Raw genomic sequence first — 14080 nt, 5'->3', positions numbered from 1 at the left:
TTCAGATCTTCTTCTTCTTCTTTTTTTTATATTAATTTTTAAGAATAATTTTAATCATTGCTTATTCAGAATATGTGTTCAAGATCAGTTCAGACTCATACTTGCTCAAGTTCAGTTTAGACTCTCTTTAATTGTGGGCACATTTATAATAAATGATATAATTTGGCGTAAAATAGTCGTCTGTAAAGTGATTGGTAGCGGCATAATAACTGAAATGTGACTAGCCTGTTATGTACATATTATTGCTGGGCATAGCCACAGTTATGTAACTTGAATGTGATCTCTTATAAGCTAACATTATGATAATATACACATAAAAGTTCATTGACAAAGTGACTGATAGAAGAATAAACTAATCAGGGCTCATTATGTAGCCTTGGAATTTATAATGGAAGCTTTTTTTCAGGGTCTGGACTGCATTATAGAAATAACACGTTCCATGCATGTGCTTAAACTGAACTACTTTTGTAAATGTTTCCTCCATAAAATGGTTTTTCCACTTGAAATAATCAATTTACTTAGAAACTTTTGGAATGATTTGTGCAACTTAAAAAGTAAATAATGTTACAGTCTTTTGTCATGCTACATCTTTTTAATTATTCGAATCTGATTTCAGTTTTTAAACTCATTTAGAAGCCTATTCTCTGTCTTTGTTCTCACTCTTACAGATTTCGTTTATTAGGCTAACATCATTCCTGAACAAGTATGGTAGTTTTTGATTGACTAGTGAATCCATTACAAGTTGATGCTAGTCAGAAAACTGGAAGACTTGTTAGCTGTTTTGTTGAATATGTTTTATTTGTGAACATAAGCTTGCCCCCAGTCTTTGAAATGTAGGAAAATATATTGGTATTAACTTGTTTCAGAAGGGCATAACATTTAAATGAATAAGTAGCATCATTCTTACTGACAGCGTACTAACATTGTTCATAAAATTACTGCCTATTTTTGTGCCACTTTTAATAACATTATCTTGATTGCTCTTTATAACTCTCACAGAAATACATTTCTTTTCTAATTTCTTCAGCTCGTTCAGTAATAAGTGACTCGACAGACCAGAGGAACTCTCCTTACTTGCACTTAATTGAAGAGCTCTGTAGGGAAGGTGACAGGCTAACAGAAGAAGCACGTAAGGAAAGAGAGGATTTGCAATTACAGGTAAGTCTGCACTTTTTATTAAATAACAATTTCACAACATAGTGTTACTTGTACACCCAGTTGTCAAAACTTCTCTGTAGTTGAAATCTATTTAGTGTGATATATTTCAGTCATTGAGAGCAGTTGTTTCTTGATGGGGGTCAAGGAAACCATTAATTTTCCATGTTTTATGTAGAAAGTACACTGTCAAAAGATGGAAGAAAGTACAATTTTGGTGTAGCATTTGTTTTGAAACTTAGTTTCATAGTTTGGTATCCACACCTGCAGATAATACCGTGGCAACAGAGGACTCGAGCCAGTGATGCTGGCAGCCAGCAAACTGGTCATGATGGCTGCCAGCAGGGTGCACCAACACCATGTGTACTGGAGAGAGCATGTGGTTTACGAGCCAAGGAGTTAAGATGGCTGCCGACTCACTTTAGTTACATTTTTCCTAGCTTAGAAGGCTGACCTGTGGGTATTCTGCCCCACTTAAACATTTACGTGTTTTGGGGGCATTCTCTTCCTCAGTTTGCTCTCTTGTCACATTATGTGTTCTGTTGTCATTCTGACTTGCATTTGTTTCAATAGATTTAGCCCTTCGTATGTTAGAACTCTCACTGTTGACAACTTGGTATGGCCCAGATAGTGTACACAATATACATAAAACTGAAATAACATTGTCAGAGGAGTCATAGCTTTTTGAATGTTTGCCAATTCACAACAACTGAGTGTACAAGTAACACTTACCATGTTTTATTCTCTTCAGTAGATAAATTTTAGCTTTTCCTGTGCCAAACTAAATGAAGAATTAAGTTTCATGAACCATGAACCATGGACTTCGCCGTTGGTTGGGAGGCTTGCATGCCTCAGCAATACAGATAGCCGTACTACAGGTGCGACCACAATGGAGGGGTATCTGTTGAGAAGCCAGACAGATGTGGTTCCTGAAGAGGGGCAGCAGCCTTTTCAGTAGTTGCACAGGCAACAGTCTGGATGATCGACTGATTTGGCCTTTTAACACTAACCAAAACGGCCTTGCTGTGCTGGTACTGTGAATGGCTGAAAGCAAGGGGAATCTACAGCCATAATTTTTCCTCAGGGCATGCAGCTTTACTGTATGATTAAATGATGATGGCATCATCTTGGGTAAAATATTCTGGAGGTAAAATAGTCCCCCATTCGGATCTCCGGGTGGGAACTACTCAGGAGGACGTCGTTATCAGGAGAAAGAAAACTGGCGTTCTACAGATCGGAGCGTGGAATGTCAGGTCCCTTAATTGGGCAGGTAGGTTAGAAAATTTAAAAAGGGAAATGGATAGGTTAAAGTTAGATAGAGTGGGAATTAGTGAAGTTCGGTGGCAGGAGAAACGAGACTTCTGGTCAGGTGAATACAGGGCTTTAAATACAATACCAAATATGCATAATGCAGAGTAGGTTTAATAATGAATAAAAAGAATAGAAGTGCAGGTAAGTTAGTATAAACAGCTTAGTGAACGCATTATTGTGGTCAAGGTAGACACAAAGCCCATGCCTACCACAGTAATACAAGTTTATGTGCCAACTAACTCCGCAGATGATGAAGAGATTGATGAAATGTATGGTGAGATAAAAGAAATTATTCAGAGTGTGAAGGGAGGTGAAAATTTAATAGTCATGGGTGACTGGGCATTCGATAGTAAGAAAAGGAAGAGAAGGAAACAGAGTAGGTGAATATGGAATAGGGTTAAGAAATGAAAGAGGAAGCCGCCTGATAGAATTTCACACAGAGCATAACTTAATCATAGCTAACATTTGGTTCAAGAATCATGAAGGAAGGTTGTATAAATGGAAGATGCCTGGAGATACTGGAAGGTTTCAGATAAGTTGTATAATGGTAAGACAGAGATTTAGGAACCAGGTTTTAAATTGTAAGAGATTTTCAGGGGCAGATGTGGACTCTGATCACAATCTATTGGTTATGAACTCCAGATTAAAACTGAAGAAACTGCAAAATGGTGGGAATTTAAGGAGATGGGACTTGCATAAACTTACAGAACTAGAGGTTTTAGAGAGTTTCAGGGAGAGCATCAGGGATCGAATGACAGGAATGGGGAAAGAAATACAGTAGAAGAAGAATTGGTAGCTTTGAGGGATGAAACAGTGAAGGCAGCAGAGGATGAAGTTGGTAAAAAGACGAGGGCTAGGAGAAATCCTTGGGTAACAGAAGAAATATTGAATTCAATTGATGAAAGGATAAAATATAAAAATGCAATAAATGAAGCAGACAAAAAGGAATACAAACATCTCAAAAATGAGATCGACAGGAAGTGCAAAATGGCTAAGCAGGGATGGCTGGAGGACAAATGTAAGGATGTAGTGGCATATCTCACTAGGGGTAAGATGGATACTGCCTACAGGAATATTGAAGAGACCTTTGGAGAAAAGAGAACCACTTGTATGAATATCAAGAGCTCAGATGGAAACCCAGTTCTAAGCACAGAAGAGAAAGCAGAAAGGTGGAATGAGTATATAGAGGGTCTATACAAGGGCAATGTACTTGAGGACAATATTATAGAAGTGGAAGAGGATGTAGATGAAGATGAAATGGGAGACATGATACTACATGAAGAGTTTGACAGAGCACTGAAAGACCTAAGTCGACCTAAGGCCCTGAGAGTAGACAACATTCCATTAGAACTACTGATGGCCTTGGGAGAGCCAGTCCTGACAAAACTGTACCATCTGGTGAGCAAGATGTATGGGACAGGCAAAATACCCTCAGACTTCAAGAAGAATATAATAATTCCAATCCCAAAGGCAGGAGGTGTTGACAGATGTGAAAATTACCGAACTATCAGTTTAATTAGTCACGGATGCAAAATACTAACGCAAATTATTTACAGATGAATCGAAAAACTGGTAGAAGCTGCCCTCGAGGAAGATCAGTTTGGATACTGTAGAAATGTTGGAACACGTGAGGCAATACTGACCCTACGGCTAATCTTAGAAGAAAGATTAAGGAAAGACAAACCTATGTTTCTAACATTTATAGACTTACAGAAAGCTTTTGACAATGTTGACTGAAATACTCTGTTTCGAATTCTAAAGGTGACAGGGGTAAAATACTGGGAGCGAAAGGCTATTTACAATTTGTACAGAAACCAGATGGAAGTTATAAGAGTCGAGGGACATGAAAGGGAAGCAGTGGTTGGGAATGGAGTGAGACATGGTTGTCGCCTATCCCCGATTGAGCAAGCAGAAAAAAGAAAAATTCCGAGTAGGAATTAAAATCCATGGAGAAGAAATAAAAACTTTGAGGTTTGCCGATTACATTGTAATTCTATCAGAGACAGCAAAGGACTTGGAAGAGCAGTTGAACAGAATTGACAGTGTCTTGAAAGTAGGATATAAGATGAACATCAGCAAAAGCAAAGTGAGGATAATGGAATGTAGTAGAATTAAGTCAGGTTATGCTGAAGGAATTAGATTAGGAAATGAGACACTTAAAGTAGTAAGATGAGTTTTGCTATTTGGGGAGCAAAATAACTGATGATGGTAGAAGTAGAGAGGATATAAATTATAGACTGGCAGTGGCAAGGAAAGCGTTTCTGAAGAAGAGAAATTTGTTAACTTCGAGTATAGATTTAAGTGTCAGGAAGTCGTTTCTGAAAGTATTTGTATGGAGTGTAGTGGATGATAAATAGTTTGGACAAGAAGAGAATAGAAGCTTTCGAAATGTGGTGCTACAGAAGAATGCTGAAGATTAGATGGGTAGATCACATAAATAATGAGGAGGTATTGAATAGAATTGGGGAGAAGAGAAATTTGTGGCACAGTTTGACTAAAAGAAGGGATCGGTTGGTATGACATGTTCTGAGACATCAAGGGATCACTAATTTAGTATTGGAGGGCAGCATGGAGGGTAAAAATCTTAGAGGGAGACCAAGAGATGAATACACTAAGCAGATTCAGAAGGATGTATGTTGCAGTAGGTACTGGGAGATGAAGCAGCTTGCACAGGATAGAGTAGCATTGAGAGCTGCATCAAACCAGTCTCTGAACTGAAGACCACAACAACAACAAGGACTGAATATTGAGAATATCAAAATTTTTAGCTTATATAGGTCTCCAGGTGAAGCTGTATATACATTTTTCAAAACATTTGAACTGTTTATTAGGAAAATATTAAAATTTAAAATTGATATCAAGGTGATTTCAACATATAAATGGCAAACACTGGTGAACGGTATACAAGAACATTTTTTAATATCTTAAGATCTTTGAATCTACAAACTTCAGCCCCACATGGTATAAGGGTTTATTTGATAATATTGTAGTTGATTTTTTCAAGAGTTATATTTGATGCCATACTTGCTGGTGGAGCTCTTGGAGATGACAAATCAGGACTTTCACATTTTATTGTGAACAATGGTCATAGTCAGACACATCCATCAATGGTAAGCCTAGTGTTACATGGATAAGTGAATAGAAAGAAGAATAGATTAGTTTGTTTATTTATAGTAAGAAAGTTCAGGTAGAATGTAAATAATTCAGGGTAAAGGAGACCAGTCACCAAATAGCGGATGTGTTGAGTCATCGACAGGCACACACAAAAGAGAAGTGTGTGTCTGCATGTGCTCAATGGACACACAGTTGTGTGTGTGTGTGTGTGTGTGTGTGTGTGTGTGGGGGGGGGGGGGGGGGTTGCGTTTGCACGCGCGCATGCACGTTTGTGTGTGCGTGCGTTTGCACACTCTAGCATATATGCACACACGTGTGCTGGTGCAGTTGGGCAGTTGTGCATATGCGCTTAAAGGGGACTACTCATCAAGTAGCAGAAGTACCAAGTCATCAGTAGACCCACACAAAAGAGAAAGAAAACTAGTTAATTTTTGGATATCCTTTCTTGAGCTAGAGCGTGTGCACGCACCCTCGAGCTCGAGAAAGGATTTACAAAAGTTAGCTAGTTTTCTTTCTGTTTTGTGTGTACCTGTTGATGACTTAGCACTTCCTCTGCTTGGTATGTGATCTCCTTTACACCTAAATTATTTATTGATGGATTAACAAATGTATGCTGGAACTTCTGACTGTGTATAGAACATATAAATTAGTAAGGGTACTGTTGAATAGTTTCTCATGATTTTCTTAAAAAACCACACTAATTGGCAGTACTCACATCCAGTATCAATCAAAACTAATCGTCAGCATAAAAAAAATAATAGAAGTTTAAAATGGTATAAGGTTGATCTGGCTCAGATTGCAGAGGAGATTTGCAGAATGTATAAAACTTCTTGTAAACAAGGGCACATGCTGAAGGACACTGCTTTAAGAGATTATTTAAAATGTAAGGAAACCTTCAAAGAAAAGCTGATCATAGCTGAAAAGCTTACCTGTCAATGGTACATAGACTGAGCTCCCAACAAATGTGAAAGCACGGGATTTTATCAAACAATAAAACTTTGTAATCCATACACATTCTGTACTTTTGGACCCGAAAAGAGGAAATGATTAATGCGTAACATCAGTAAGTAAGCTGCAAAACAAAATCGAGCAAAATTGTGCACGTGCGTTAGATCTGCTTGATTCTGATCCACTTAGGGAGGATGCTTTCCAATGTAATGTTATCACTCCTAATGATGGTATAAAATCTGTTTCAAATTTCTCTAACTCAAGTGTGAACTGTTAATGATTGTCAAATTTTGTAATTTAACAAAAGAAAAGAAGAAAGATACATGTAATCTGTCAGCCACTAACTTTCCTTTTTAATAACTGTTTCCCAGACAAACTCAAAACCACTGAAATTACACCAATCTTCAAAATGGGAATAAGTATCGGCCTTAAATTTACCGACCAATTTCTGTTGTTCCAATTTACTCCTGAGCTTTTGAGTATCTTACGTACAAATGTCTAAATAACTATTTCAAAAGAACATGATCTTTTCTCCTACTGACATTTTGGATTGCATTGTGATGAAAATATTTCTGCTGTTGTTACTGAAGCTATTAATCATCTGTTAACTGTATTTGAAAATAAGAATCTGGTATTTTTTGTACTTTGTGATTTCAGTGAAGCCTTTGACTGTATTACCTTTAATACCCTGCTTGCAAACTGGAATTTTATTGCCTAAACAACTAGTATTTAGCTGTAATCAAGTCCTATTTAAGCAAAAGAGGACAATTTGTGTTGGTTAAAAATATACGGTTTTCATTGAAGGGAATTCGGACTGGTGTGCTCCAGGGCACAGTGTGTTGTCCACATCTTTTCATCGTTGGCATTAATGATTTACCTTCTCTGTTACGTGTTAATTCAGTAGTTTGTTTTGCAGACATGATACTGATCAGTACATGCTACAACACTATAGAACTGTATAAGGCAACTCAAGAAGAATTAGAACTACCAATGAACTAATTTTCTTCTATGCTCAATTAAAAGAGAAGGAAAATATGAATCACAGCACTTCACTAATCCGTAAAAGCTTTAGTTGTTTCCTGTTGACAAAACAGAATGACTGGGAATTCCTGCATGGTTTGTACTGTAAGAAGTATGCTGAATTTTTGGAATGTCACTGTCTTGTGTCTTCTGCAGTGCCCTGTGTTCATAAGGGATTTTAATTCAATTAACTTTTCTGTTTTGTATACTTGTTGGCCTTATTTTGTATTAATAATGTGCTGTATGTACAAAAGTTGGACAAAAATATGGAAACAGTGTGAGAAATGCATGCTTGAACATGATGGTAGCCAGCCCTGCAAGTGGCGCTGGAGTATTTGACCATAAACAGCACCTGTGCAATGTCCTCAGTAAGTTGCAAGTGTCAGTCATGGTCAGAGCAGTTTTCTGTGTAGCTGTGAGTGCATTATGTAAGAATTAAGTAAACTCAAATGTGGGAAAATTGTTTGTGCTCTTATGGTGGGTGCTTCTGTAATTAAGGCAGCCAAAGTGTTTGGTGTTTTGAGAGTCACCTTCTGCAAAGATTTATACCGCTTTCAGGAAAAGTGGAAAAACATCATTAGCTAAGTCACAATGTGGGTGAAAGTGTGTGTCGATTCTGATAGACCTTCATTTAAAAGGACTGTGACAAAAAGTAAGACAGCAGCTGCAAAAGTCACTGCAGAACTGAATGTTACATTCATGAACCCTGTCTCAACCGAAACAACATGAAGTGAGCTCCGTAAGCAGGGAATTACAGTTTGAGTTGGAATTTCAAAACCACTCATCAGTGATGCAAATGGCTGTAACAAGAAAACTTGGTGCAAAAGCCATAAGGGATGGGCTATGGAACAATGTGAGAAAGTCATTTGGTCAGATGAGCCTTTTTTTCACACTGTTTCCAAGTTCTGGCAGAGTTTAGATATGGTATACCATTCCAAGCCTTTAATGCAGACTGCTTTCTGCCAAGAGTGAAACATGGCAGGGTTTTGGTGATGATGTGGGTAGCCATAGCATGATATTCCATGGGCACCATGCTTGTGTGAGCATGAGGATTAATTGTTGCATCTCCCATGGAATCACAGTCACCAGATTTTGATATTATTGAGCCTTTGTTGTCTACTTTGAAGGGAAGGATGTGTGATCATTATTCCCCTCCATCATAATTACAGTTTTGGAGAAAGAATGGTAGACGATTCCTTTGAAAATTATACAGGACCTGGAAGCTGTTTTGAATACCAACAGTTTTCCTTACCATATTAGGCATTATACTGTATTATTGTATTTTTGATGTTTCCATATTTTTGTCCACCCCATGTATCTACTGCTTAAAATCTGCATGCTTTGCTTTTTGCTTATGTGCTTGATTACATTAGTTTAAGACTGTGTTCCTTATGTCAGGCAAATTGTATCAATAATTTCTTGAGAATTTCTAGATTCACTGGCCTTCTAAAGGTGTTCCATGTATCTTATCGGTTTGCTTTCAGATGCCTCTGAAGCTAAGGTTGGCACTGAACAATATTTCTTATGAGATTGGTCCATTATACTTGAGCAATTTCTGCAGATGTAGCTACACTATACATTTGTCAGTATCAAGTAGTATCCCCGTAGATATGTCCATAATACAAAAATATTATTTGGAAACTATAGTAGCAGATTTATATGCATGTGCAGCGGTCTCCAGTTTTGTATAATTTTGCATAATATCGGTAACAAATTAGTTAGGATGTGAGGGCAGTTATTGTAACTGTACTTCTCTTTGCGCTGACTTACAGTGACAAGCACTGAACACAAGTTGTATGTTTCAAACCAGGTAGAAGCAGCAGACAAATTGCTGCGGTCCACTCGCCAGTTTCTTGAAGAACAAGCTGCAGAACGAGAGCAGGAAAGGGATGAGTTTATACAAGAAATCAAAAAATTACAAGAGCGGCTGCACGATAGGGAAAAAGATAAGGATGACTATGAAAGAGTAGTCAAGGAGGTGAGGAACACATTTCCTACCCATAAAGGATTATAATTTTGTCTTCTGTAGAATTCTATTTGTTTTTATCACTTTCATCTTATTTACAACTTTGGCAAAGATTCATAGTACTTCTTCATTTCATGCATGAAGTGCCCCACATGTACAGAATATCTATGTTACAGAGATTGTGCTGATTTCATTTACCTTTATATGATTTCAAATGGCCATTTGGTTTTGCCCTTATTGAACTAGATGCCCATGGTTTCATCAACGTTCCAGAGTATTTACATCTGCCTTAAATAATTATATACAACAAATAATACAATTATCATTTACTGGCTTTGGTTAGTAACTGCCGTAAAAAATAATTATTTGAGTGGATTTATCTGTCGGTAATCTGCACCTTTACAAAAGAAAACTGTAAGGTATATCACAGTGTGCATTATCTTAAACAGTTTCACTACACAGTCCAGACAAGTTTCCTTCAACAGGCAGAAATTTGAATAACAGCTTGAATAATTTTTCCTCGCCTTTGTGTAATGTGAAAATTGTGTTGAATTTGAATGGTGGTCTGACACTGTTGACTCAATTCCAGACTCTTGAAAAATTACTACATTTTTGTTTTGAAACAGCACATCATCTCTGCTTCCATGACTGTAGAAACGTATATACATTAACATGTGTCTCCTGAGGTATGTCCACAAAAAATGGTGCTAGGTACAGGTATTTATGTTAGTAGTCACCTTGCCTCAGGTTTCTTTCTGTTTTGCCTTGACCATTTTGTAGGCAAGAAAATTGTATATATCTTGAGTCATGTGGTATTATATTCTTTCTACTAACATCAACAGGAGGTGTAAGTGATATAATACATGTTTCGTATTAGCTGGTGAGAATGTGTAGCCAATTTTGTGGGTTTCTGTATTGCATTCTAACACGTTGTCTCTCTTTGCAAAAGGGTGAACGGTGGGCTCCTGAGCAGCTCAGCGTAGTTCAGTCAGTGAGTTTTTATGTGTAATTGTTTTGTCTCAATTCTTGGCTTAACCTATCTGCTTTGCTGCCTGCTTAATTCTTCTGTTACTCACTGTCATATCTACGCATTGGGGGTGCTACCTTTGGCATTACCTGTAGCTATGTATTTGTGTTTCTGTTGTCTTTGTTTGCATTTGTGCTAAAACAGTTTCTGCTAAGCAGTAACCATTAACACCTTCTGAAAATCCAGCAGTACTAATTTTTAACTCAAATTTAATGATTTTTTCCCTCTCCAATTTAAGTAGTTTTCTTCATACATGTTATTTTTTCTGGGTTCTGTATATCTAATGAAGATGGAAGTTGTAATAGTGATTATATTGAAGAAGAATTAATAACTCTGTCTTACAATTATTTAATAACACTGGAAATACTTGGATGGAATAATAATATAACAAAGGAAAGGCAACCACTCACCTGTAGGTAACTGATGTGTAGCACATAGAAACATGCAGCTGTGGGTGTATGTGTTTTCGTATTTGTGTGGTTGTGCATGTGAATGTGTGTTCTTTTACTAAAGAAAGAGCAAGAGCTCAAAAGTTAGTGTAAATATTGTTTTCAGTTGCATGTTTTTATGCACTACACATCAGTCAGCTTCCTTTATTTTATATTACGACAAAAATTCTTAAATGACATATTTTGTAAGTCTGTCAAAGTGGTGTGGCCTATAAAGCTTATATTTTGTTAACAACATTGAAGTGTTTGGTCCAATTAATATTGTAATACACTGCCAAGATTTTGCAACAGCTGTTTACTCTTGAGTGACTGTTAGTTTTTGTGCATAATGTTGTACTGTCATTGATAACTGAAAACTGATTGGTAGTACATTTAAATTTATTGATGCTCATTACTGCTTGCATGTGTATCAGGCTTTGATGTGGTTTTTTTCTGAATTTCATCATAAACTTACCTAAAACAAAACTTAAGTAAACCCAGTTGGCTCTTATTTGTCTGCTATACTTTTCTTAACTGAGTCATCTCACATTATCATAATTGTCATAAACATTTCTTGGTATGTTTAATGATAGTCATTAAGTTATCAATTGTTTTCATCACTAATATAAAGTCATACGAATTGCTTTACAGATGGAACAATCCATTGTACTTCTTCCATAATTCATGTTGAACAAACATGATAAACATCTTTTTAAACCAGCAAATCTATCAATTCCTTGAATACTACCAGTCAACTTCTACCTGGAACTGTGAAGTGGCAAAATAGTTGTGTTTTACTGTGATATCACAGCAGTACCATTCAGTCTCCCAAATTCTACCTGCTATTACAAATAATTCATAGACAAAACAATCCAAGTTATCAGAATTAATATAGAAACCACTAATTAAGGAACTGCTTCCATTCAAAGTTTTGCACACACAGGCATCCTCAAGGGAGGACAATGGAATCTGGTACAATCTTTTAAGTAATTACAGAATTCTCTAGAATATCTTACAGTCATTGTTTGCTACATCACTGAAATGCAGATTTAACATACTTTACCAACTATGGTGAGAAGTAATGCAGCTTTAGCAGTATCTTGGGTTTTCTTAGTTATAATTTTGTTCACGGGGAATTATGTTGATTCCTTGGTGGGCTACAATTTCGTTGCTGTTCTGTAGACAAGATGAATGCGAACCTTCACAGAATTATGGTTTCAATCTTTTTGTCTTACTTTCTCCTTCAGCCCTTATCCAGCTGCAGAAAAGAGCTGGTCCAGAACCCTGGCACATGGATTCTGTTATCAGTTCCCAGCATATTGTAAATGTGGTGACAGTATACTTGCCAGTTATCTATTTCCAATTCCTATGATTCCCTTGCTGCAAGATAGAATCATAACAGTAGTTTACCATTTACTTGTGGACAAGGAAACCTCATTAAGGCTTGCTGATTCTACATTCAGTTTTACATGACAGAGGTATGGAGGTGTGCGCATCTACAGGATTATACTTCATCTGTGTACCCCAAACACATAATTCAAAAAACGAAAATACCAGTTTTGTGCACTAGAAGAGTGAGAAAGGAGTGTGAAATTTCAAACTTGAGGAAATATCATCTTACTGGGACCTTCTGAAAGTTTTTGGGTGTGTCTCAGCACCACATGCAGTGATCTAGCTACAGGGTGTTTCAAAAATGACCGGTATATTTGAAACGGCAATAAAAACTAAACGAGCAGCGATAGAAATACACCGTTTGTTGCAATATGCTTGGGACAACAGTACATTTTCAGGCGGACAAACTTTCGAAATTACAGTAGTTACAATTTTCAACAACAGATGGCGCTGCAAGTGATGTGAAAGATATAGAAGACAACGCAGTCTGTGGGTGCGCCATTCTGTACATCGTCTTTCTGCTGTAAGCGTGTGCTGTTCACAACGTGCAAGTGTGCTGTAGACAACATGGTTTATTTCTTAGAACAGAGGATTTTTCTGGTGTTGGAATTCCACCGCCTAGAACACAGTGTTGTTGCAACAAGACGAAGTTTTCAACGGAGGTTTAATGTAACCAAAGGACCGAAAAGCGATACAATAAAGGATCTGTTTGAAAAATTTCAACGGACTGGGAACGTGACGGATGAACGTGCTGGAAAGGTAGGGCGACCGCGTACGGCAACCACAGAGGGCAACGCGCAGCTAGTGCTGCAGGTGATCCAACAGCGGCCTCAGGTTTCCGTTCGCCGTGTTGCAGCTGCAGTCCAAATGACGCCAACGTCCACGTATCGTCTCATGCGCCAGAGTTTACACCTCTATCCATACAAAATTCAAACGCGGCAACCCCTCAGCGCCACTACCATTGCTGCACGAGAGACATTCGCTAACGATGTAGTGCACAGGATTGATGACGGCGATATGCATGTGGGCAGCATTTGGTTTACTGACGAAGCTTATTTTTACCTGGACGGCTTCGTCAATAAACAGAACTGGCTCATATGGGGAACCGAAAAGCCCCATGTTGCAGTCCCATCGTCCCTGCATCCTCAAAAAGTACTGGTCTGGGCCGCCATTTCTTCCAAAGGAATCATTGGCCCATTTTTCAGATCCGAAACGATTACTGCATCACGCTATCTGGACATTCTTCATGAATTTTTGGCGGTACAAACTGCCTTAGACGACACTGCGAACACCTCGTGGTTTATGCAAGGTGGTGCCCGGCCACATCGCACGGCCGACGTCTTTAATTTCCTGAATGAATATTTCGATGATCGTGTGATTGCTTTGGGCTATCCGAAACATACAGGAGGCGGCGTGGATTGGCCTCCCTATTCGCCAGACATGAACCCCTGTGACTTCTTTCTGTGGGGACACTTGAAAGACCAGGTGTACCGCCAGAATACAGAAACAATTGAACAGCTGAAGCAGTACATCTCATCTGCATGTGAAGCCATTCCGCCAGACACGTTGTCAAAGGTTTCGGGTAATTTCATTCAGAGACTACGCCATATTATTGCTACGCATGGTGGATATGTGGAAAATATCGTACTATAGAGTTTCCCAGACCGCAGCGCCATCTGTTGTTGAAAATTGTAACTACTGTAATTTCGAAAGCTTGTC

General features: G+C 38.0%; 1 protein-coding gene across 1 annotated transcript in view; it reads left to right on the top strand.

The window, feature by feature from the left end:
• Positions 1-14080, top strand: part of LOC124593751 (A-kinase anchor protein 9-like) — a 505072-nt gene that overhangs the window by 321234 nt on the left and 169758 nt on the right. The window contains exons 26-27 of the mRNA XM_047132086.1: positions 1028-1158; positions 9359-9526. Of these exons, the coding sequence (XP_046988042.1) occupies positions 1028-1158; positions 9359-9526 (299 nt within the window). The remainder of the gene's footprint in view (positions 1-1027; positions 1159-9358; positions 9527-14080) is intronic.

This window comes from Schistocerca americana, chromosome 2, assembly GCF_021461395.2.
Source record: "Schistocerca americana isolate TAMUIC-IGC-003095 chromosome 2, iqSchAmer2.1, whole genome shotgun sequence".
Classification (NCBI taxonomy): Eukaryota; Metazoa; Arthropoda; class Insecta; order Orthoptera; family Acrididae; genus Schistocerca; species Schistocerca americana.
This window is presented reverse-complemented; position numbering and strand designations above follow the sequence as displayed.